We start from the raw sequence: 25,791 nt of genomic DNA, 5'->3' as shown, positions 1-25,791 counted from the left end.
TAGTTCGATATATTGGTTCATATTGAAAATAAAGACTAGGAAGTTAGAGGCATTGAAACAATGACTTCTAACTCTCTCATTAGATAAATGATTTTGGAATATTTTTGTATCTTAAAATTCATTTTATTTATTGTATTTTTTACTTACAGTTTTGTGTATAATTATTAATATTTGTTTTATTATGTTGTTTATAATGAGGGTTTACCTTTTAAATTATTAACTGTACCATACTACAATGAATCTTGACCATTAGATTTGTGATTTCCCACAGCAAAAGAAAACAAATCTGTAACAAAACAAACCATACAATAAAGATTTAAAAGTAATTTCAGGTAAGTCTTGTGCGAATGTTAGCGGAAAAATAATGGATTTTTCCAGAAGACTTTTTTTCCCAAAGATGAGTAATATTGTTTCAATAAATGTAATTCAAAAATGGTTCAATAAACTTTTATTGAACCATTATTATAAACAATTGGAGTTTATCAATTTGGTCTTTCTGCGTTGAAAACACAACAGTAGCTTTCACAACCGTACAACAGTATATTGAATTTTAGGGCTGACGCCTCGCACCAATATCGTGGAGAGGGAGTTAAAGCTGATATAGCCGTCAGTAAGTAAGACATTGAGAAGAACACCACTAGGTATCTTTGATATAATTAAATAAAAAAACAAGTTTTTTTTAACTGAAAGTAAGGAGCGACATTAAAACTTAAAACGAACAGAAATTACTCCGTATATGAAAGGGGCTGTCCCATCCTCAACGCTTCGCTCTTTACGCTAAAGTATTTTATTATTTTTAAAAATGAAGTTGTAAGACAGAGTCAAACTTTAGCGTAAAGAACGAGGCGTTGAGGAGGGGAGAGCCCCTTTCATATACGGCATAACTTCTGTTCGTTTTAAGTTTTAATGTCGCTCCTTACTTTCAGTTAAAAAAAACTTGTTTTTTTTATTTATTTTCTGATGGTTTTTTAGTTAATGCAGCTTTTATTTTGGCTCACCGTCATTGAATAAGTAAAACAAAACTTGCATATTAATTTTAATTTTCTTTTGCCAAATGGCTTTCTCTAAATTTGGTTCTGATGTAATTTAAAAATTAACTTACGTAACGAATTTCTATATTCGAATATTTTTATTACGTATATTATTGTGAATGTGAAATTTTTTAAATAATGCTGGGAAATCCGGCGCCCCCTGAATAGAAATGTCCCTTACCCCAAGGAAACATCCTATACGGAAAGATTCTCCCGCGTAACCCCCTCCTCCAGTCCCCCCCCCCCCGAAAAAAATCCTTCCTGAAAACGTCTGTATCATTCTCAATAACCAATACTATATGTAAACAATGGGCAAAGTTCATAACTTACAACCCATTCTCTGGGAACTGTGAGGGATTAAGTCATCCTAAAAGACATATTTATTAGATTTTCGAATATGCTGAACAAAATGGCTATCTTAAAATTTCAATTGGGTGACTTTTGGAAAAAATGAGCGTGGAAGGGGGCCAAAATACCCTCCGTTTTTTGGTCACTTAAAAAGGGCACTAGAAATTTTAATTTCCGTTCAAATGAGCCTTCTTACGATATTCTAGGACTACTTGATCGATACGATCACCCCTGGGGGAAAAAAAAAACAAAAAACAAAATGAACACGCAACCGTGATCTTTCTTATGACAAAAATACAAAATTCCACATTTTTGCAGATAGGAGCTTGAAACTTCTACAGTAAGGTTCTCTGATACGCTGAATTCTAATGGTGTTATTTTCATTAAATTTCTATTACTTTTAGTGGTTGTTTCCCCTTTTTTCGAAAATAAGGCAAATTTTCTCACGCGCATAAATTTGGTTGGGTAAAACTAAACTTTATGAAACTTATATATTTGAAATCAGCATAAAAATGTCATTCTTTTCATATATCTATTGGTATCAATATTCCGTTTTTCAGAGTTTTGGTTACTATTGAGCCGGGTCGCTCCTTAATTATAGTTCGTTACCACGAACTGTTTGAAAATTCAACATTCTCCCCACTGAAGATTCGGGGTCAACGTCCTCTAAGTACAGACCAAACTATGATCTACTACTACTACCAGCAATTCACTATTGCAAAAAGCTCCCTAAGTCTGATACAGCTACACGCCCTCCTCCTCTGTCCCAATCTTTTTCAGACCTCCCTCTTTACACCCTTCCAAGAAGTTTCTATTTCCCTTAAATGCTTCCTTACGACCTATTCCAACCCAATTTGGGAAAGACTTGCTTTTCAGTTGGCCCTAGGCGGCTGGCTGAAAAGGACAGTCTTATTGGCAAGACAAATTTATTTGGCCCTGGAAAACCCGGAAAAGTAGCTGGTTGAGAGTGCTAATATAAATCTATAGCCTCCAAGAGGAACCTATCCTCACTACTTTTCGAAGGATAACTCCTTGGTAGGTTGGCAGAACATACCACCACACCTTCCTTAGGCTCATCTAACGCAACCACATATTTGATACCACCCAATTCCTCCGATACTCGTTGCGGCTCTTCCCATCCTACATTAAGAGTCACTAATGTATGCTATTTCTATTTCTTACATTTTCTTTCGTTCTTAGTAGGACTAAATAAATCATCTTCAAATGGGAACTGATTTTCAATATTAATTTGTCTATATTTATTTCAAGAGAATCGATATTTTGAGGTGGGGGGAATTGGGGTTTTTAAGTTTCTCAAACCCTTTAAAGAAAAGTAGGAACTCAAAAATCGTTTCTACTCCCGGATTTGATTCTAGATGCTTACTTTTCAAAAATTAATATATTATTTTTCTCAGTTTCTTGACGAAGAGAGATCATTAATAACAGAGTCGCGTGCGAACTGGCACGATCATTAATAACATTAATAACAAGAGATCATTAATAACATGAGATATTAATATTAATAACATGATTATAATATAATTAATAATTAATAATATAATATATAATATTATATAATATTATAATTAATAATATAATATTATATTATTAATATAATATTAAAATAATTAATATAATATTAAATTAATATAATATTAAAATAATATAATATTATAATTAATAATATAATATTAATAACATGAGATATTAACATGAGATAATAATAATTGAGATCATTAATAACAAGAGATCATTAATAACATGGCGAACTGGCACGCTAGGCTGTGCGTCTCTAAGAATCGAAGATTTCAGCATTCCCACCTCATTAGCTTTTAGAAGGAGAGATAAACCAGAATATACTTCTTCAGACTGGACTGGTAAACGAAGTGCCCTTACTCCTAGTTTTTCAAGGCTGATACTCCCCACTATATGGACCTTTTCAGGAAATCCACAGATTCTGTAACCTGACTGCTGGTATAATAGTGAGAGAGTACACATTTGAGAAAAATTATTCTCACAATCAGTTTGAGTGCTATTTGCGTTATTTTGAAGGCTTGAGGACTGTCAAGTCTGAACTGTCAAAGCTCGATCAGTAAGAAAATTTGTTTGTGGAATTCAATATCTCAGACCTTAACAATTCCAACCTAAGTTGACAAACAAAAGCTACTACAAAAGGATGTAGTGCTTCTGTCGCTTCAGACCTTCTAGAATGCTATTGTCATTTAACTTATATTGAAGATGATGTGTACCTTGAACAGTTTGTTTATCATTTGTTTAGTCTAAAATATTTAACAGAAAATAGTAAGTCCCAATTCTAATCAAGATTAGAGCCAAAAAAACAATTTTTTCCTTGGAATAAATAGGTCGTAATTTTATGTAAATGGATAATTATGGGAAAGATTATTTACCAAAACCTTCACTAAGACCTTTAAATCTGAATAGTATTAACAGCTAATGGTAGATATCATCAAGGACAATAATTCCTAACGTCGACAGAGTTTTCAAAGACCTTATTCCTACCTTCTTTTTGCAAATTTCTGGCGCAGGTGAGGCTTCATCAATTATGACAGTTTTTGCAGCCTTAACTGTTATCAAAGACGAAAATACGGCATAACAGAGTGGTTTAGCAAATACATGAGTTGTTGATGTGTAAACAAACATAATGGTATAAATCTTTTCATTCAGCACAAAGGTTTAATCGAATCCAGGGAAATAGTCGATAGACAAGTCTATATTTACTTCTATTGCAGTCTATACCTGTTTCTATTAGAATACAAACTATCTGTTAGTAAACAATCCCAAAAAGCCCTAATTTTGAACATATATGCCCTTTCATAATAGTTTTATAAATAAATAATCGAGCTTAAATATAAAACTAAAATACAGCTAGCATCGAGTAATCCCAACATTTTGTGGTGTACATGTGGCAAAGACAGTTCTTCGTATTGTCCCCACTGTTCGTGTTTCAAATACGGTGGCATATGCTGTCGTATCCTTGAGGATGTTAATGGAAGGCAATGTCGGTCTAAGGCCCGCTGCAGCGGCAGCAGCAGCACCAAATATTGCTTTTTTTATAAATATACGTCCCTCTGGCTCTTGCGCTGTGTCTCCATCTTCACCCTTTTTCTTCGTGAATGCTCTGAAATAAAAAGAATTCAATTGGGATGGGTCATGATGGGTAGAATTATTGTAAATCTTCATTTAATATTTTTTTATATTTCATTTTAGAGATATATTGGCGGCCCGAAAAAACGATCTAGATTGGCAGATTGGTCATTATTTTGGTAAAATTCGTTTAAGTGTCGTTTCTAAATTTGAAATTAAAATATTTTTCATATGAATACGCCGCATTCAAATGAATTTAAAGAGTAACTTTCATTTTAGTATGACAGTGACGACATGCGCTATTATACGAGTCTGCACACATGTTATAACCATGAATGACGTCGTATTGAAAATTAAATCATAATATCGCAATAAGGAAATGAAAATGATTTACAAAGAAATCATTGGTTAAAAGAAAAGTGAAAGCAAAAGTCACAACAAATCAATACAAAAGTTAACACAAGAAAATGTGCTGTTGGAAGCCTCGCGAAAACGAGCATCACAACGTATCAAAAATTCAAAGGATGCACATCAAAACCGGCTGTTTGAAGACATGTGACAACCGCAAAAAAAAATAATGCAAAAAAGAATAGATGTTAGAAGACATACGAAAACGAGCATTGCAACAAATCGCAAAAGAAAATGAAGTACAACACAGTTTTCGATTTAAAGAACAGCAACATCGTAATGGTCGACGGCGACAAGCTATGGCACAGACCGTAGTAATGACCTACAAAGATACTGTAAACAACGCAAGTGTTGGTTAAAAGTCATTGGGACCCTTTAACATTGCATACATCTATTGTAGAGCCTCCAATTTGCCAGAAGAAAGAGTGGCAAATAGAGTTTATGCATTTAGAGATTACTGTTTGTATGGTCAAATTGTATTAACAACTCCACAGAATCCTAATGAATTGTTATGCTTTTTTAATGACATTAATTAAAAAAAACTTTTACCACAAAATAAGTTTTTCAAAGAAAAGTAAAGAACTCCATTAAACAAAAATGAGCAAAAATAAAATCAAATAATCTACCAAGCGTAAAACTACCGCAAATAAGCATCGATAAATAAATGAAACCCAAAACGAACGGAAATTACAATAATTAACCGAGTCAAACTCAAAACGAGCAGAAATTAACATAAGTTGACCTCAAAATTCCTATACCTTCCCAAGGCCAGAACAAAATCTGCACTTTACTGAAAAAATACAAATGAATGTCAATTGTCAGTTTTATATACATATAGACCTACTGATATTTAGTAATCAAAATGTTAATATTATTTCATTTATTAAAGTTATAAAAGTAAAATAATTTATATTTTTTCAGTAAAGTGCAAATGTTCTGGCCTTGGGAAGGCCTTGTCATTCTCAAAGATCTAATTTCAAGAACTTTCTACTACGTTGAAAAAAAAATGGCTATCGGAAAATTTTGATTGGATGTGCTTGGAGGAATGGTGGGCGTGAGAGAGGGGTTAGTTTCCCTCCAATCACTTTCGACTATTACAAAGGGCACTAGCCCTCTCAATTTCGAATTGAATGAACCCATTTTGAAGTTTTACGACAACTCAATCTATAAAAATCTTCTATGCCCCCAGGGCAGAACTCACAACCTTTGCCCTTGGGGCTCTGGGGGGTTTGTCATCCTTAAATACATAATTTCTGGAACTTTCAACTACTTTGAACAAAATGGCTATTTCTAAACTCTGATTGAATGTTTTTGGGGAAATGGTGGGCGTAAGAGGGGGGTTAATTACTCTTCACTCACTTTCTACTATTAAAAAGTGCAATTTCAATTTTCAATCAAATGATCCCTTTTTGAAATTTCTATAACAACTTTCTATATAAACTTTATATGCCCCCAGGGCATAACTTACAACCCTTGCACTGAGGGCTCTGAGGGGGTTATCATCCTAAATGACCTAATTTCAGGAACTTTCAACTACATTGAACAAAATGGATATCTGAAAACTTTGATTGGATGTGTTTGGGAAAATGGTGGGCGTCAGGGGGGCGTAAGTTGCTCTCCAATCACTTTCAACTAGTAATAAAAAAGGCACTAGCCCTTTCAATTTCCAATTGAATGAGCCCTTTTGAAGTTTCTAAGCTTTCGATAAAAGCCTTATACGCCCCCAGGGCATAACTTACAAACTTTGCCCTGAGGGCTGTGGGGGGGGGGGTTGTCATCCTGAAAGACCTAATTTCCGAAACATTAGCCATTTAAATTTCCAATTGAATTAGCCCTTTTTGAAGTTTCTATGACAACGCGTTATATAAAACCTTATATACCCCCCTGGTCATAATTTACAACCCTTGCCCTGAGGGCTGTGGGGGGGGGGGGGGGGGAGGGCGGTGTCATCCTCAAAGACCTGATTTCTAGAAATTAAAACTACGTTGAAAAAAATGGCTATCTCGAAGGTTTGATTAAATGTGTTTGGGGAATAGGTGGGCGTGAGAGGCGGGTTAGTTGCGCTATAATCACTTTCGACTATTTAAAAGGGCACTAGCCCTTTGAATTTCCAATCGAATGAGCCTCATTTAAAGTTTCTACAACATTTTTTTTAAGCGATCTATAAAAAACCTTATATGCCCCCAGGGCATAATTTACAACCCTTGCCCAAAGAGCTTGCCCTAAGGGGGACTGTCCTCAAAAACATAACTTATCTTTGGAAATCAACAACGCTGAACAAAATGGCTCTCTAGAAATTTTTATTGGATGTGTTTGGGGGAAAGGTGGGCGTAAGAGGGGGGTTAGTTGCCCTCAAATTACTTTCGATTATTAAAAAGGGTACTAGCCCTTTGAATTTCAAATCGAATGAGCCCTTTTTCAAGCTTCTACGACAAAGATTTCAAAAAACCCCATATATGCCCCCAGGGCATAGCTTATAATCCTTGCCCTGTGGGGGAAGTGTCCTGCTGAAAGTTGTATTTTCCTGAACTTTGAACATCGTGGGACAAATTGGCTATCTCAAAATTTTTATTGGATGTGTTTGGGGAAATTGTGGGCTTGGAAGGGGTGTTTGTTACCTTTCAATCACTTTCGACTATTAAAAAGGGCACTTGCGATTTCAATTTCCAATGGAATGAGCCCTTTTTGAAGTTTCTACGACAACGCGTTCTATAAAAACCTTATATGCCCCACAGGACATAACTTACAACCCTTGCCCCGAGGGTTATGGGGGAGTGTCCTCCTCAGAAGCATATTTTCTATCTGGAAATCAACTATGCTGAACAAAATGGCTATCTAAAAATTTTGATCGGATGTGTTTGGGGGAATGATGGGCGTGGGGGGCTAGTTGCCCCCTCCAATCACTTTCAACTATTAAAAAGGGCATTAGCCCTTTGAATTTCCAATCGAATGAGCCTTTTTTTTAAGTTTCTACGACAACGTCTTCTACAAAAACCTGATATGCCCCCAGGGCATAACTTAAAACCCTTGCCCTGAGGGTTGTGGGGGAGTGCCCTCCTCAAAAACATATATTCTATCTGGGAATCAACAACGCTGAACAAAATGGCCATCTCAAAATTTTGATTGGATGTGGTTCGGGAAATGGTTGGCGTGGAAGGGGTGTTAGTTGCCTTCCAATCACTTTCGACTAGTAAATAGGGCACAAGCCACTCCAATTTCCAATTGAATGGGCCCTTTTCGAAGTTTCTACGACAACTTCTTCGATACGAAGTGCCCTGCTCTAAAGCAAACAAAATAAATAATACATTGTGCCAACATCGTTCTTATGTGTTCTCAGGGCATAATTTAAAACCCTTGCCCCGAGGGTTGTGGGGGAGTGTCCTCCTCAAAAACATGTTTTCTATGTGGATATCAACTACGCTGAACAAAATGGCTATCTCAAAATTTTGATTGGATGTGTTTGGGGGAATGATGGGCGTGGGGGGGGGGGCTAGTTGCCCTCCAATCACTTTCAACTATTAAAAAGGGCACTAGCCACTCCAATTTCCAATCGAATGAGCCATTTTCGAAGTTTCTACGACAACTCCTTCGATACGAAGTGCCCGGGTATTAAGAAAAAAAAAACATATTGCGAACATAATTCTTTACTTAGGCAGCGCTATTGCGCTGCCTATGATTGAATCAGGAGTGAAAATGGGTTGCGTTCAATCAATCACCATTCATATGGATCAACTTGATGAACTTGATCGTGAGGAACACGGTAAAGGCTATGGGAGGGCATAGAATCAAATGGAAAAGTAAAATTCTCCTTGACTTAAATTTCGCTGATGATTTGAGCGTCCTTGATAATGATTTCAGCAAAATGAATGAAATTCCGAGTTTTTGAGAGTTCGGGGTGTAAGAAAGGTTTGAAAATTAAGATCAAGGATATCAATAAAGTGAACAGCTTCACTTACCTAGGTAGTATTATCAGCAAAGACGTTGGATGTACTGAAGATGTGAAAAGCAGGATAATCAAAGCCTAGGATGTCTATCCATAGTTTAAAAAAGTCCGGAAGGATAAGAAGGTAAGTCAGGGAACCAAAATTATAAAATTAAAAGATGCACTGATGAGAGTGATTAAGTATGGTTGTAAAACGTTGGGTCCCGAAAGACGAAGGAGGATTTGTTAGATATTTACCAGAGAATACGACCTGTTTTGAGTACTCGTTTGACTCATCGTATTTCAAAAAGTAAACTGTAAGGAGATTGTGCTTTTATCTCGCTTTCTAGAGGTATAATGACTGAAAGGTTGATATGGCTAGGACATTTTATGTTTATGAGTGGTGACGGATTGCTAAAACTGTTCTATTGGGCCAGCCATCTAGCCCCAAACGAAGACCAGGTGGTCCCCTAATGGGAAAGGAGGAGGTTGTAAGGAAGCGTTTAAGGAAAATTGGAGGTTCTTTCGAGGTTATAAAGAGGGAGGCATTGGAAAAATTGGGATGGAGAAGAAGCGTGAGTAGCTTTGTTCACCTTGGTATTGTTGATAGTTTTCAGTAGTAGTTTCACTTAGGCCTATATGTATAGTTGCATACCATTTTCTTCCACATTTCCAAGAGCATACGACCGCAAGCGATATACCGGCTTTTTTGCAAAAAACGAAACATATTCGTGGCAAAATATTTAAAATTTACAGAAAATGGAGACTCATGAAGAGTGTTCACTTGATCAACCCTCCAAATAACATCTCAAATAAAATTGCGTAATCTTCAGCCACTATAGTAAGTGAACTGATAAACCCTATAAAGCAAATATTCAAACTTACTCAGGTAACCTCTCACATTTAAGGGCTAGGCAGACGTATCATTCTTTCTCCGCGTTTTAAGAGCGTAAACATGACAATTTTAAACTGGCTTTTTCACAAAAAAAAGCAGATCATTCTAGGCACATAATTTAAAAAAAATGGGCACTCAACAAATACAATTTACCTGGCTATGCCGTAAAGGCATATTAAATTTTAGAGAAAAATCTGGAAATGTTCGGATGATTTGTCCCCAACCACTTACTGCTCTCCTGGCTAAAGGCGAAGAATCAGGAGATCAGCACCTGTGCTGCACAAACCATTGGTCAGCGGGCGAATTTTTTTTTCAAGTTTTAAAGCAGGCCATTAAGTACCATATCAAGTGGGCTAGTAAGCAATTACACTAAACATATAATGAAATATTTCTACATAGTCTGAAAACCTCTCAAATTTAAAAGTCAGCCTAAAAAACACTCAAATTGACCATTAACCCAGAAGTAGGTTCTAGTTCAGAGGAAGTAGAAGTCCTAGTTCAATGGGATTTACTCTGGGAAAAAGTATGGTGAGAATCTATAGCATATCATAGTAAAAAAAACATTGGTCGTTTTAAATATGATACCCACTAAAAATCACCAAAAGCCGGAATAGAGCCAAATCAGTGATAAATACTCACGGTGGGATTTCTGTTTACAACTTGAGATATATTCTGGATTCAAAAGCACCTTCAAGGGCCCTAATCTCGACTGAAATTTTTATTAGTTTACTACAACTACATTTCGAGTTAGCAAAAAGTTGCTGTGGAGCAATTTCATCATTAAAGTTAAGTAATGTCTTCTGATGGGTCCTGTCAGTTATATTTTATTTCTATTATTATAGTGATTTTTTTTACCTTGACTCAGTATCAACAGCACTTGCTAAGATGTCGTCAGGACCAGAAATTCTACCGTCAACAGCATTTTCAAAGGACCATCTCCTCTTTCTGCAAATCCCTGGAGCTGGTGGGGCTTCATCAACTTCGATAGTTGTTGCAGCAGTAACTGTTACCAAAGATGAAGCAACGCTATAACATAGTCTTGTATCAAATACATCAGTTGTCATTGTGCGAACAAATATATTGGTATACGTCTTTTCATTCAGTACTAAGCCTGAATCAAATCCAGGATGATTGTTGATGGACGAGTCTAGATTTGCAACACCTACAGGTGTTATATTTGGAATAAGAATATTTTGACGAACATTTGCATCAGCAACAGTCACAGGAATTGCAACAGCAACGGCAACAATGGTGAATATGAACAGCTTCATCTATAAGCAAATTAGCCATAAAACAAGGATGTCAAAAAAGAAAGAAAACATAAGATCAATAGGATACAATCTCCCAGCTAAGGTTAAACAAAAAACTTCTTTCAGCTTTGTGGACACATTACCCTCGTCGTAGCTTAGACTGAGTTTTTTGTATTGTCTTCAAGGCCTTAAGTATGGTCGTCATATTTTAGTTCTTGTTTTTGTTTTAAGGTTTGATTTTTTATATTATCGTTGGATTTTTATTATTGATTTTATTTTATTATCTCACACTGCGGACGGTCAAGCGGAGGTCTTGACCGAAATATTTGCATTTTAGTCTAAGCTTTTTACTGGCTCGAATAATCCTCACTTCTCTCTTCTTTACTGTTTCTCATTTAGTCATGATTAGCCAGTGTGGTCTCAGAAATTATTTAAACAAACAGTGTTTCGGGAGTCGTTCTTAAAGAATTGGCACGGAATTCAAACTTTAGCGTAAAGAACAAGGTGTTGAGGAAGAGCAACCCGCCGCAATTTCTGTTCGTTTTAAGGTTTAATGTTGCTCTTTACTTTCAGTTGGAATTTTTTTATATTTAATTTCTGATCGTTTTTTAAATAATTCTAGGAAATCTGGCTACTCCACGGATAAATCGCGCCTCCCCACAGATTTATTCTCTAGACAATTCAGTTCTGGTGAAGATTTACCCCGGAAAAATACTCTTAACATCTTCACGCGTAAAATTGAATTGGCAATGAGAAAGCAATACATAAGAAGAATTCCGTATAGGAATTCTGGCAAATTCCCTTAGCGTCAAATTTCCCCTGAAAAATTTACCCCCTGGAAACTAACCTCCTCATGGAAAATTATCCCCGTAAAAAAATCCACCAGCAGAAAATCCTCCCGAAAAATGTATGCATACTTCCCAATAACAAATACTATATATGGGTAAATTTGTAACTTAAAGACCTTTCCCCACAGGCTGTGGGGGGTTATGATATCTCCAAAGGTATAGTTATTCGGCTTTTCAACTATGTTGAACAAAATGGCTATCTCAAAATTTTGATCAGACCATTTTGAGAAAAAAGGGGCACGGGAGGGTAGTTGCCCTCCAATTTTTTAGTCACTTAAAAAGGGCACTAGAAATTTAATTTCCGTTCAAATAAGCCCTCTCATGATATTCTAGGATCACTGGAACAATACGATCACCCCTGGGACCCCCCAGAAAATACCCCCCCTCCCGAAAACACCCCCGCAGAAAATACCCTATCTGATGGTTCTGGTTCTTTATGTTTTTGGTTCAGGAGATATTTTGAATAAAGATAAAAAGAGACATTAATTTCATATGAAAGTTTGGCACAAGGTAATTTCGTACGAGTCTGGACAGAGATGTTTTAATGACTTTTATAGGAACCTAATTACTTATTATGATAGTACTTTTTGACAAAGTGATGCTGTAAAAGAAACTTTGAGAGAAGAACAGTTTGGTTTTAAAAGTGGAGTATGCATAATTGAAATTTTTACTCTTAGATCACTTATTGAAAAGTGTCTGAATCCAACCCCTTGAGGCCTCAGTTTTATACATTATGTACATGTGTTTACTTTACCTGATACAATAGCGCAAGTCAAGGTCCTACCTTTTGATGGTACACCAGATATGTATACTAAAGTGATTAATGCTATACAGAGCCGGTCCTGGGGGGGGGGGGGGGGCAACCAGGGCAGTTGCCCCGGGTGTCTTGACTTGAGTGGTGCCTTAGCTGAGGCTTTGGCTTTTTTTTGCTTATATTCGATTGAGAAGGGGGTGCCGCAAATAATTTTTACCTGGGCACCACCAACCTTAAGAACGGCTCTGGTGCTATATCTGAAAATAATATTGCTGTATTTAAGGTGGGAAATGGTGTTAGTAGTTGATTTTCTGTGGAATCAGGAGTTGAGCAGGATTGTTACTTTGATGGACTATTTTGCAAATTATTTTGATGAACTTTGTCCTGTTTGGAATGGAAGAATAGCGCAAAGGTTATGGAATAACATGGTGTCAAATGGGAAGACAAAAACTCTCCTAGACTAATGATACGAGAACAAACAGGTTATTTTTGGTTACAAGAAAATCGATCAAGGTTTTAGATTCATTTACATGGGTAGTAATATTAATTTTAATAGTTGAGGAAGTGATGATGTAAACTGTAGAATAACAAAGCTGTGGGGTTTATATTATATTATTAACGGAATATATTATCGGATTATTAATGGATTGTTTATATTAACGGATTATTCAGATAGCTAAGAAACAAACTTACCTCTATAGTCAGAATTTTATCCTGAATCCAAATTAAGTATTAATTTGTATCAGAAATGAACTTTATCCCCAGTCCCCCACCCATATATATACCAATTCAGAATAAGTTTCCATTCAGGGTATGTATTTGTACATTGGGGGGTGTGGGTAAAGTTCGTTTCTAATGAAAATGAATGCTAATTTTGGATTCAGGATGCAATTCTGACTATTGAGGTAAGTTCGAACTTTAAACCCCCCCCCCTTATGTACTTTGGCGGTGCTTTCCAACGGATGAAAATAGTTTGGAAGGATAGGAAAGGAATCGCACTTCATGAGCTGTAATGAAAGAAAGATTAAGATGGCATGTCTGCAGTATAGGATGACAGATTCCAAAGGACTTAACTGTTTTGCAGTCCATTCGGAGCAAAACTATGTGAACGTAGTCCCCTAATGGTGTGGGAAGAAGTCTTAAAAAAGGATTCTAGGAAAATTCGATGTTGAGGGGAGGGGTAAAAAGAAAACTTGTAACTAGGGCCCGACCGATATATTGGCCAACCGATATTATCGGGCCGATACGAGGGCCTGTGTCATTATCGGATATCGGAAAAAATATCGGTTATCGGCCGATATATATATATATACATATATATATATATATATATATATATATATATATATATATATATATATATATATATATATATATATATATATATATATATATATATATATATATATATATATATATATATATATATATATATATATATATATATATATATATATATATATATATATATATATATATATTTTATGCGTAACTTGTCCAGAAGATAGTTCAGTAATTTTTGCTTGTCCAGTCCTTCGGGGCAGAGTCACCAGCTAAGTCTCACCATGATGGAGATAACAGGATAGGTGAATCCAATAAAATCAAAGTATATTTGTTGTCAATACCTCTCAACACACAAGGTGCAGCAATGTTCTAAATGTATGGTGACTTCAAGAACCTACACAAGAACGTACATCTTCTACCAAAAACAACTAAAAAGAATACAATAAACCACACATTTCTGCTTAATGATTGTTCACTTGCGTGGGTGAACAATCCAAGTTTCAACCGTTAAAAATCCTGATATCTAGTATGGGGCGCAGCTAAGGGGGCTAAGGGATGTTATAAGGTGGGGAAGGGGAGGGTGCAAAGGTATCGCTGCTACGTGGCAATACATTGGAAAATTGATCTATTTATCTTTGAAATTTAGCTTGTGTTTCCGCATTTGTCGGCATACTGGACAGTTTTTTCAAGACATTCTTTAAATCCCTTCTCAAGACTCTAGCTGCACCACTGTATCATGTGCGCCTAGCATGGTTCGTTAGTAAGAGACCATATCGTATGATCGTAAAGTAAAGTTTTCACATTAATATGTAAAGGATTAAAATTCTAAGTCCTGCCATTGAAATTTGGGTTTTGAATAAACAATTTCAATAAATATCTTACGAATTTTTTCAATCAGAGTTTTAATTATTTGTGTTTATGTAATGAAACCAGCTTCTTTGATCAAATTTTTTTTATTTACCACTACCGCAAATATCTATCATTTCGTTTGTGCTCTAAAGCTGCTGATCAGAAGAGGTAAAGAAAATAAAACAATTCTTGTAAATATCCTATTTTTTGGAATCCACAGTGAATTATTGAGGCTTTTCTTTGGTGTGTAATAGACCAGGGAGAAACAGGTGAGTATGAATATGGGCAGAGGGAAGGAGGGGTTTGAACTTTAGGTAAGGTTTTTTCCAGAGGGGAATTTATCGGGCAAATTATATTCATTCGGCAACCCAAAATCAATCCAATCTTTCATCCCTTAGTTTTATGACTATCTACCTTAGTTCTGCCCTAGGAATGACGTATGGACGGATGATAGATTAACTTATCTATCAACAAATGAAATAACACCCTTTTTATTCAATCCTAAAAAGGGCTTATGTCAGATTTGCCTCTCACTCACTTGGACTGTATGTCTTGGCTTTTTCTAAAATTAGCCATGGCTTGATGCTTGCAACCACTCTATTTTAATTCAGTATCAGTACGATACCGATATCTGCAAGGCCGTATACAGAGGGAGGGGCTAGAGGGTTTGTCCCCCCCCCCCCCGAAATGTTAGTCCGACTCGTAAAAAACGTAACAAAAATGAATATAAACACATTTTGATGCGATTTTAAAGTTTTTTTGTGAACTCCCCCACCCTAAAAAAATATTTTGTATCCCCTCTCTCCCCCGAATAAAGTCCTAAATACAATCCTGGGTATCGGTATCGAGCCCCAAATATCTATATCGTTCGGGACGTACTTGTAAGAGACTGAGATGGAGGAGGGGCGGCTCCTTATTGTACGTTGGCCCCAGGTGGGTTGGTACTGCAGTTTTTCCAGCAGTAGGGGTATTAATTAAAATTCTCCAGAAAAAGAGCTTTTAAAATAAAAGCAAAGAGCCATTTTTTAACTTAGAGCGACCAGAACTAAAATCAAACCATAATTCCAACTTAACGAAGCAGAAATTAGTATAGATGAAACCAAAATTGAGCTTTGTTGTCGAAATACAATCACTCTTGGTTGGGGATTTGAACCCAAAGTTCCCTAGGGAACAGCCAGCGATGCAGAACCCTGGAGGAACAGGAAAACTGAATAATCTTCTCTTGCACTGCATAATTAACCATCAATTAGTTTCAAGATCCTCAGTCATCAAGAATATTGTGTCGTAGTCTAACGGCTTCTGGATTGCAATACCTTTCAAACAGTTCATGATAGCGCACTGTGAGTAAGGAGCGACTCGGCACAATAATGACAAAAACTAAAAAAAAAAGTTTAGATAACGATGGATATATCAAAAGGATTGAATTTCTATGCTAATTCAAGACATATATTATTGATTAAATCTAATGATACCCATCAAAAGCTACGAGCTTATGGGAAAGTTTAACCTTTTTCGAAAAAGTAAGAAATTGCCCCCAAAAACTCAAACGATTTAAATGAGAATAATAACATCAGATTCAGCATATCAGGAAACCATACAATGCTCGTTTCAAGCTCCTGTCTACAAAAATGTAAAAATTTTGTATTTTTGTCCCATAAGAAAGATCACAGATCCTTGTTTTTTTCCCCAGGGGTGGTCGTACCGAACGAATTGTCCTACAAGATCAGAAAATGGCTCATTCAAACCGAAGTTAAAAGTTCTATTGTCCTTTTAAATTTATCAAAAAGACTGGAGGGCATATAGCCATTTTCCTACGCCTCTTTTATCCCCGAATAGATTCAATAAAAAATTTTAGATTGCCATTTGACTCAATATAGTTGAAACTTCGGTAAATTTTCGGCAGTTCATATTATTGACTTACGAATAAAGTGAACATACTACTCTACCTGAATGCATTCTACTAGTTACCTGAATGCATTCAACGGAGTAAGAGCTCTTCGCGCCAGGACCTATTACAAGTGAATGAATTGGTGTAGTTGAACATTTAATATTAACCGTGATAAATTAGTCTGCTCTGAGCTAAACTTATGAACTTTGATATTTGGATAAGTTTCTAAAGGATGGGAAAGAAGAAAATGGAAGAATCTATAAACTTGTCTACGGCAACGAGTCAAGGTGATGAAGTTTCTATAAAGTCTTTAGCAGAAAGTATCAGTTTGATATTAGAAACAGTTAAAGGTAATACTGCCACCTTAGAATCATTAAAATCTAACATCAATTGAAGATAATGTAAAAAAATTGGAAGAAACTGTTTCTGAATCGAGTAAATAAGTGGCGAAGCTGATACCGCGTGTTCAGAATGTTGAATTAGAGACGGCAAGCTTTAAAAATCAAATATCTGTGTTGGCGGAGGAAAATATAGCACTTAAATCACATATCGAAAATATATCGCTTGCTCTGATGAAATTGGAAACTAATAAAAATGATAAAAATTTAGTGATGTGGAATGTGAAAGTTCAAGATGAAATGGGAGCACAGGAATTACTGTCTAAAATTGTCATTGAAGGCCTCGATCTCCCAGTCCCAAGCCCAGTTAAGTTGGTGGATTTCAGGGAAAATACCAAATTCTTGAAATTTGAATTGCCATCGAGGTTAATCAGGAATGAGATTTTGAAGAACGCCAAGAAACTGAAAAACAAAAAAATTGGAGGATTCGAGAAAATATATCTGACGGATGATGCGCCAAAGTCTGTTCGTGAAGTTCGAAAGAGGTTGCTTCATGTGAAATTAAAATTACACGATTTTGGAATTGACTCTTGGTTGTCGAAAGGTGTACCCCCCTGCATAGTTATCAAGCGGCGAGATGGAACGAATGAACGACTAACAGTTAGTGAAGGTTTCGCTCTAATTAATGAACTTTAAAGGAAACATGGTGGTCGAATCGCAAATATGGAAACATGATTTTTTTTTTTTTTTTTTCAAGACTGATTGTGTTGATATGATAGTGGATTATTTTTGTTAAATAATGTGAGTATAAGTGTTCGATATTTATTTGGGTTGAAATAAAAAATTTGGTGGGTTCTGTGCGGTTTGATGTATTTGGGTGATATTATTATGATTAAGAATCTATTTAGTGCGAGTTTTAGTGTTTGTAATTTTTTGTGGGAGAGGCATGGGGGGGTACTCTTTGGCGTGAGATCAGTACATGATAATGGTTAGTCAAGTTCACGAGATCCCTACATCTAGGCTGGAGGAATTGGAAAGAAATTCAGCCCATTTTAGTAATGTATTCCAAACGCCCCTAGCCCATGATAATAATGAAATTTTAAATTCTTTTTTAGTCCCCCCAAATAAATATTTGTTTTCTCATTAAATAGTTCACAAAAACCCAAATATGAGGAGAATATCTTTTTGGAACTGTCGTGGATGGAGGAGCGGGCAAGATGCACTTAAAAACTTTTTATTTGAATCTGGTAGGGATATTTTTGGAGTTTGTGAAACATTTTTAAATGAAATTTCGGCAAAAAAAAATTAATATTAGTGATTTCCAATTTTTTCACGTAAGTAGAACTCAACAAAAGCAAGGTGGTTTAGCAATACTGGTTAAAAATTATATTCCAGCACGACTGAAAGAAGAATTTTTATATTTGAATACGGAGATGATTTTTGAAAGCTGTATTGTTGAATGTTTTCTACCAAATAATGATAAACTTTTAATTGCTGTAATTTATCGTCCTCCCTCATCAAATAAGGCAGATTTTATTGATAAATTTGAAAATATGTTAAGTGTGATATCAAGTCTCCGAATTCCATTTTTAATCCTTGGGGACTTCAATATTGATTTAATGGGATGTCTCCCATCTAGACAGCAAGGAATCGACCGATATGTCCTTCAGTTTTTGGAATGTAACCTTTCTCATGGTATGAACCCAGTATGTTTTATTCCGACACGCATAACAAATTCTTCTTTTTCTCTGATTGATAATATTTTTGCACCTTATCCTTGTGAGGCTACATTCGTGGTTATGGAGGATACATCTGACCATTGTATTTTAATGTCTAACTTCAAAGCGCAAAAAATAGTCAATAAAGAAAATCATATGAAGAGAAGAAACTTTTCACAAGTAAATATGAATGAATTGAAATCTAATCTTAGCGATGTAGGATGGAGTGAAGTTATTAATGAGAATGACCCCAACATATCTTTAGATATATTTTATCGAATTTTGAATGAAAATTTGGACCTTCATTGCCCATTTAAAACTACGCACCGGAAAAGAACCTCACCCAGACAACCTTGGATAAGTCCATCACTTCTAAAATCTATCAAGGAAAAAAAATAGACTGTATAAGATAAAAATGAAATACCCCTCAGCTCATAATGTACAGCGATTCAGAAATTATAAAAATTTGCTAGTTAAAATTCTCAGAACAAGTGAAAAAATGTATTATGAAGAGGCATTTAAAAAATCTGATTCACCTCGGACTACATGGAAATTAATTAAGGAAAAAATTGGAAATAATATTAAAAATCCACACCCTGAACTGATCATAAATGAAAATGGTGTTGAGTTGAAGGGGAAGGATGTTCTTGCAGATTATTTTTGTCATTATTTTTCTCATATTAGTTCTACCGTTGAACTGGATTCCCCTGAATCTCCATCTGATTCATATAAAGAATATCTCCTGCCATCCGAAAATTCCAGTATGTTCCTGGCCCCTGTCACTCTCGGTGAGTTCCAGAACGTAATTATGAATCTAAAGAGTGGTAATTCTCTAGGTCTAGATGGGCTATCCACAAATATTCTGAAGGAACTTGCATGTGTAATTCATGTCCCGTTGCTTCATATTTTAAATGCATCTATGTCATCAGGGATCTTTCCGGAAGTATGGAAATCTGCACGAGTTATTCCAATTCATAAGAAAGGTGATAAGACAGATATAGGTAACTATCGCCCAATACCTATTCTTTCCCCCATATCTAAGGGTATTGAAAAAATTATTCAAAAAAAAATTGTCTCGTATTTTGATAAAAGGAATTTATTTACTAAAAATCAGTTTGGATTCAGGGCGGGTCATTCTACTGAACAATCTATTGCAACGCTAATTTTAGAGATTAATGATTCATTAAATGATGTAAATCATGTATCTACTATTTTCTATGATATAAAGAAGGCATTTGATACGCTAAACCATGAAATTTTATTGGAGAAAATTAATAATGCAGGTATTAGAGGTAAAGGCTTAGATCTAATAAAATCTTACTTGTATGGTCGAAAAATTCAGGTAGAGGTAAATGGGCACCTGTCAAGCCATATTGTTATTGATGATGTTGGAGTCCCCCAGGGATCAGTATTAGGGCCATTACTATTTTTGATTTATATAAATGACCTTTCGAGGTGTTTACCCCAAGATAGTAGTTTAGCAGTAATTTTTGAAGATGATACGGCGGTGACAGTAAAAGCTAAAACCCCATCTTTGTTGGCTGAGAAAATGGTGGCAGCAATGAATTCTTTGAATAAATGGTTTGCATGTAACTACCTGGCTCCGAACTTTTCTAAAACTGAATTCATGATTTTTGGGCGGTCACAGCGGGCAGTAGATAAAATTACCATAGATGAGATAATTGTAAATCAAAGTAGGATAAAAAGAGTAAATTCATTTCGTTACCTTGGGATTATTCTTGATGAGCTTTTATCTTTTCGTAAGCATTCTGATTATTTGAGATTGAAACTTGCCCATAACATAGGTTGTCTTCATAGAATGAAACATGTATTTCCTTTTTCCATCCTTAAAATTTTATATCATTCTCTAATTGAATCATATTTTAAATATTGCCCTGTAATATACCTCAACACATTTATGGTCCATCTCCAACCTCTTTAGATAATTCAAAATAAGGCAGTTAGAATCCTGGGTACTTTTGTTCATCGCCCAGTGAGGCTTCAAAATCTTTCAGAAATTCAAATTTTATATCTTTTTCTCAATATAGTTAATCTCAAACAACTGAAAGAATTGCATACAGCAATATGGAATTATGATATCCAATCTTTGGCAAATTATTTCCATGATCTGGGTATAATTGGGACTCCCATTTCTCCTGCCCACCACGTCCGCTCCAAGAAGTATCTCCTTCCCCCAATTAAATCTGAAAGAGCTAGATTCTCAATCAGATACCAGATCCCTCATATTGCAAATAAATTTAATTTAATAGATGTGTCCCCAAGATTCAAGAGCCGATTTTCTTTGAAAAAACATATTTCCAAAATTGTTCTTTGCCTGGATGATGGGATTGGTGAATTTGGATTTTAGTATGAAATTTGTTGTGGTGTTCTCGCGCTGGGGTGGCCTCCTCTGTTATCTCCTACCATGTGTGTCTTTTTTTTTCATTATTGATTTGCTTTTTTTTTTATTTGGTAATTTTTTTTTTTTTTTTTTTGGCCGAAGAAAAGAACCCTGCTCCCCGTCGGCCAGTTTAGAAAATAATTTATTCATGTAATTTGTTTGTTAAATAAAAGTTATCTATCTATCTATCTACTACTCGATGCTTTTTTTGTACTCTCTCCAAATATAACAATTATTTTTGTCGGAAATTAATTTTACCCCCGCCCCTATATATACCAATTCAGGATATATATTTGCACTTTAGGGGAGGGGGATAAAGTTTAAAATTACCTCTCATTTGAATCAGAAATAAAATTTACCCCCCCCCCCTAATGGGCAAATATATACCCTGAAATGGTATATATAGGGGTTAGGGTAAAATTCATTTCCGACAAGAATGATTGTTATATTTGGAAAGAGCATAAACAAAGGCATCGAGTAGTATGTTTTCTTTATTCGTAAGTCAATAATATGAACTGCCGAAAATTTACCGAAACTTCGGTACTTTCCCATTATATGGGCCTCTCTAAAAAGTCAAGTTTGGTTAATGCTAATGAAATAAAATAAAATAGGATGAATATATAATAGATTAGAAACAAATTTGGGCTACATATTTGCACATTAGGGGGAGGGGAGGGGGGGGGGGGGTAAAGCATTGCATATATTAAACACGTAACCTAACCTATGTACCTTTTTCCTCTCCTAAACTCCAAAAAACCACAGTTTAATATCGTATACGCAATGAAAATCTTGCTGTCATTGCCTGCTCTATAACAGTTAAGACGTCAAAATGGGTTTTACCATTGCCGAGTCTATAGGGATTAAGCCGAGAGGCCCATGTAATGGGATTGTACCGAAACTTCTAACAACTAGGTATTTGGAGATTAGATGACTTCCCACAGCCCCTGGGTTGTAGTTTTGAAATTTACCATTTGTTTGCGTAAAGTATTTTTTATTAGGAAATATGCAGAAGTTTTTTGGAAAAACTTTCAGCCAGGCAGAATATTCATGGGGAGGAAAGTATCTGGAGGGTTTATTCCATGGGAAATTTCACACGAAGGGGAGGATTTCCTGGCATGCTTTGAAAAATGGTCAGAAATGAAATAAAATAGAAAGTTTTTTTTTTCTTTTTTCAACCGATATTAAGGAGCGGTAAATATCTACCAAATCATATTATTGAGTTAGGACTAAAGTGAATACACCATTCGATGCATTTTTTTATGCTGATTACGAATATAATCAGCATTTCTATCGCCCCCCCCCCGATATATGCCAATTCAGGGTTAGGTTGGGTTAGGTTAGGTTGGGTTAGGTGTATATTGGGGGGGGGGGGGGCTGAATGTCATTACCTATATAAATGCTTATTAAATTTGTAAAAATCAAAATAAAATACATTAAATGGTGTATTCACTTTATTCCTAACTCAATAATATGATTTGGTAGATATTTACCTAATGAGCAACATTTAAAATTGGAGCAAACAGAAATTATTTGTGTATGAGGAAAGTTGTCCCTTCATCACTCCTATCTCGTTGCGCTAAAGTTTGACTCATTTCCAAATTTTTAAGTGACTACTGAAACACAAGGGTTGTTTAATTGTCTAAACAACTTTATTGTTCCAAGCGAGCGTTGAGGAGGAAGCAGTCCTCCTTTAAATACGGAACAATTTCAGTTTGTTTTAAGTTTTGATGTTGCTCCTTAATTTCAGTTGAAAAAACTCGTTTTTCTTATAAAATCAAAAATAGATCCAAACTCAAGGCAATAAGTAAGTATGAAAGAATATTCCAACCTTTGATAAATGAGAGTCCATAGCAATTCCAATATGATACTGTTTGCTTTAAAGTAAAATTAAATATTTAAACACAAACTCTCTCAGAATTCTAATAAGAACACTTTCTCCAGTTTAACTAGAAACACAACTTTCCTTATTCAAACCAGTCGTCTTCTGATAACTCAAATTCCTTCCAACTTTTTTGCCTAGCCAAAACACGAAATAAACATGATTATTATCTGCTGAAAACGTTTCGTAACAACCTAACTAAACATGCCATCTGTATGCATCCCAGGGGCTGCTTACTTTTCACCAAGGGTTTACATCTATGAGGTCACATATATTCAACTACATCCTCCACCATTGGCACATTTTACTTACGCCGCTTTTTCTTCAACACACAGGTGTGCTTCCCCCACGTGTGGTTTGTACCACCATGTGCGACTATTTTTAAAAGCAAGGTACTTCTTGTTTGATCAACTTTTTTTCTCGATACCTATCGTGACTGTTGTTTAGAGGATACTTTTTTTCAGTAAAGTACCAAGGACACAAAAAAATGAAATCAAATTCTTTAAATTAGTAAATTAGAAACTTTCAAAACCATATACGTCTTAGAACTTTAGAAAAAAAAACAACAAGAAATTCAATTATAAATGGCAGTAAACTGTGGGAAAAACCAAGCAATTCAATGAGTAAAATTATGTAAGAACATAAGATAACCCTAACATCTTGTAAAACGGTTCGTGGTATTGAGCTGTAAGTAAGGAGTGACGTGGCTCAATAGTAACCGACACTCTAAAAACGAAATTTTTATCAAAATATATAAACTAAAAGGATTGGATTGTTATGCTGATTCTAAATGTATAATATTTATTAAGTTTAGTGTTACCTATCAAACGTTACGAGCCTGAGAAAATTTACTTGATTTTCTTAATGAAAATCACATTATCAGGTTCAGCGTATCAGAGAACCCTCATGTAGAGGTTTCAAGCTCCTATCTGCAAAAATGTGGAATTTTGCATTTTTTGCCCGAAGAAAGATCATTGACGCGTGTTTAATTTTTTTCAGGGGTGATCCTATCGAACCAATGGTTCTATACATCGGGAGAGGGCTCATTCGAACGGAAATTAAAAATTCTAGTGCTCTCTTCAAGTGACCAAAAAGATTGGAGGGGAACTAGCCCCCACCTCCCTTGCCCCCTTCCCCCAAAATCGCCCGATCAAAATCTGAAAACAGAAATCTGGTCCAGCATAATTAAAAGGTCCAACAATTATTCCTTTGGAGATAACAAGACCCCGCACTGCCTCTGGTGAAAGGTCAGTAGTATCTCTCGTCTGGATTTGCATAGGCCCCTGTACCAAACAGGTTTCTGGTGGGTATAGTCTGGTTTGGTGGGTAAAATCTGGTTTGGTGGGTATAGTCTGGTTTGGTGGGTATAGTCTGGTTTGGTGGGTACAGTCTGGTTTGGTTGGTATAGTCTGGTTTGGTGGGTATAGTCTGGTTTGGTGGTTATAGTCTGGTTTGTTTTTTTGGGGATTCCCCGCCTGTTCCTAAACATTGCAAAAAGATAGCAGTATGAACGGGGGGTTCCCCGCACAAATTTGTTTAAACACCAATTGTTTTTTTTCAACCAGAGTGGGTTTTTTTTTCGAGATGACACCTGTTTTTTAGGCAGCCAATCAGAGACAACCGAGATATTTACTCCACTCTCTCTCTCTCAGACAATTTTTTAAATTATTAAACTCATTAACAGTTAAGGTAACCCCGAAGGGGTTGTTAATTCAGGTAATTTGTTATAAATTTGAAACAACATCAGTCTATGAAAACGGCTAACGACGATATAATGACATTGTGAGTTGACCTAGCTTTACCTCTCCGATGTGTCAATTTTGAAGGGGAAAATCAAAAATACTCAGAATCGAAAATAAATGGGATCTGCCTCAAGGGGAAGGCTCAGAGTCCCTTCGTTACCCCATTTCTGAGGGCAGGGGAGGGGGGGGTCAATTTTGGAGGGAAAACCAAAAATACTCTGAATCGAAAATAAATGGGATATGCCTCAAGGGCAAGGCTCAGAGGCCCGTCGTTCCCCAATTTCTGAGGGCAGGGGAGGGGGGAGGGTTAATTTTGGAGGGAAAATCAAAAATGCTCAGAATCGAAAATAAACGGGATCTGCCTCACGGGCAAGGCTCAGAGGCCCCTCCTTCCACCATTTCTGAGGGCAGGGGAGAGGGGGGGGTCAATTTTGGAGGGAAAACCAAAAATACTCAGAATCGAAAATAAAAGGGATCTGCCTCAAGGGGAAGGCTCAGAGACCCTTTGTTCCCCCATTTCTGAGGGCAGGGGAGGGGGGGGGTCAATTTTGGAGGTAAAACCAAAAACACACAGAATCAAAAATTAACAAGATCTGCATCAAGGGGAAGGCTCAAATGCCCTTTGTTCCCACATTTCTGAGGACAGGGGAGGCGTCAATTTTGGCCGGAAAACCAAAAATACTCAGAATCGAAAATAAAGGGGATCTGTCTCATGGGCAAGGCTCAGAGATCCTTCGTTCCTCCATTTCTGAGGGGCAGGAGAGGGAGGGGGTCAATTTTGGAGGGAAAACCAAAAATACTCAGAATCGAAAATAAACGGTAATCTGACTCAAGGGGAAGGCTCAGAGGCCCTTCGTTCCCCCTTTTCTGAGGGCCGGGGAGGGGAGGGGTAATTTTGGAGGGAAAACCAAAAATACTCAGAATCAAAAATAAACGGGATCTACCTCAAGGGGAAGGCCTGGGCTGATGTTTGCAAGTCAAAGAATTTGTCTTTGTTGGTTTGAATGTCCTAAGTGCCTGTCTTTCTCTGTTTACATGTCTGATTCTTTTTGTTTGCTTGTCCGGGTTGGTGTTTGCAAGTCCAAGTTGGGTTTCCAGACCTACGTTTTTTTTAGATTTTCGTGCGTGTTT

The 25,791-nt window shown here is 36.1% G+C and overlaps 1 protein-coding gene across 1 annotated transcript; it reads right to left on the bottom strand.

Moving 5' to 3' along the window:
* Positions 1-4,204: 4,204 nt before the first annotated feature.
* LOC148944588 (uncharacterized) lies at positions 4,205-23,021 on the bottom strand. The gene is made up of 3 exons (XM_089100753.1): positions 22,868-23,021; positions 10,565-10,980; positions 4,205-4,518 (listed from the first exon to the last, which is right to left on the bottom strand). The coding sequence occupies exons 1-3, from the start codon at positions 22,886-22,888 to the stop codon at positions 4,266-4,268; spliced, it is 690 nt and encodes a 229-aa protein (XP_088956879.1). The 5' UTR covers positions 22,889-23,021; the 3' UTR covers positions 4,205-4,265.
* Between the last annotated feature and the right edge of the window lie 2,770 nt (positions 23,022-25,791).

This window comes from Artemia sp. Qi Xiang Cuo, chromosome 14 (assembly GCF_049724085.1).
Source record: "Artemia sp. Qi Xiang Cuo chromosome 14, ASM4972408v1, whole genome shotgun sequence".
Classification (NCBI taxonomy): Eukaryota; Metazoa; Arthropoda; class Branchiopoda; order Anostraca; family Artemiidae; genus Artemia; species Artemia sp. Qi Xiang Cuo.
The sequence above is the reverse complement of the archived record's forward strand: the minus strand, read 5'-3'. Positions and strand labels throughout refer to the sequence as shown.

Excerpts from the sequence above, each read along its gene's own strand:
- LOC148944588 (XM_089100753.1), bottom strand. The coding sequence starts at position 22,888 with ATGGACTCTCATTTATCAAAG. Across the intron at positions 10,981-22,867 it reads TGGACTCTCATTTATCAAAG|ATGAAGCTGTTCATATTCAC; the intron begins GTTGGAATATTC and ends ATTTGCTTATAG. Across the intron at positions 4,519-10,564 it reads GCTGTTGATACTGAGTCAAG|AGCATTCACGAAGAAAAAGG; the intron begins GTAAAAAAAATC and ends TTTTTATTTCAG.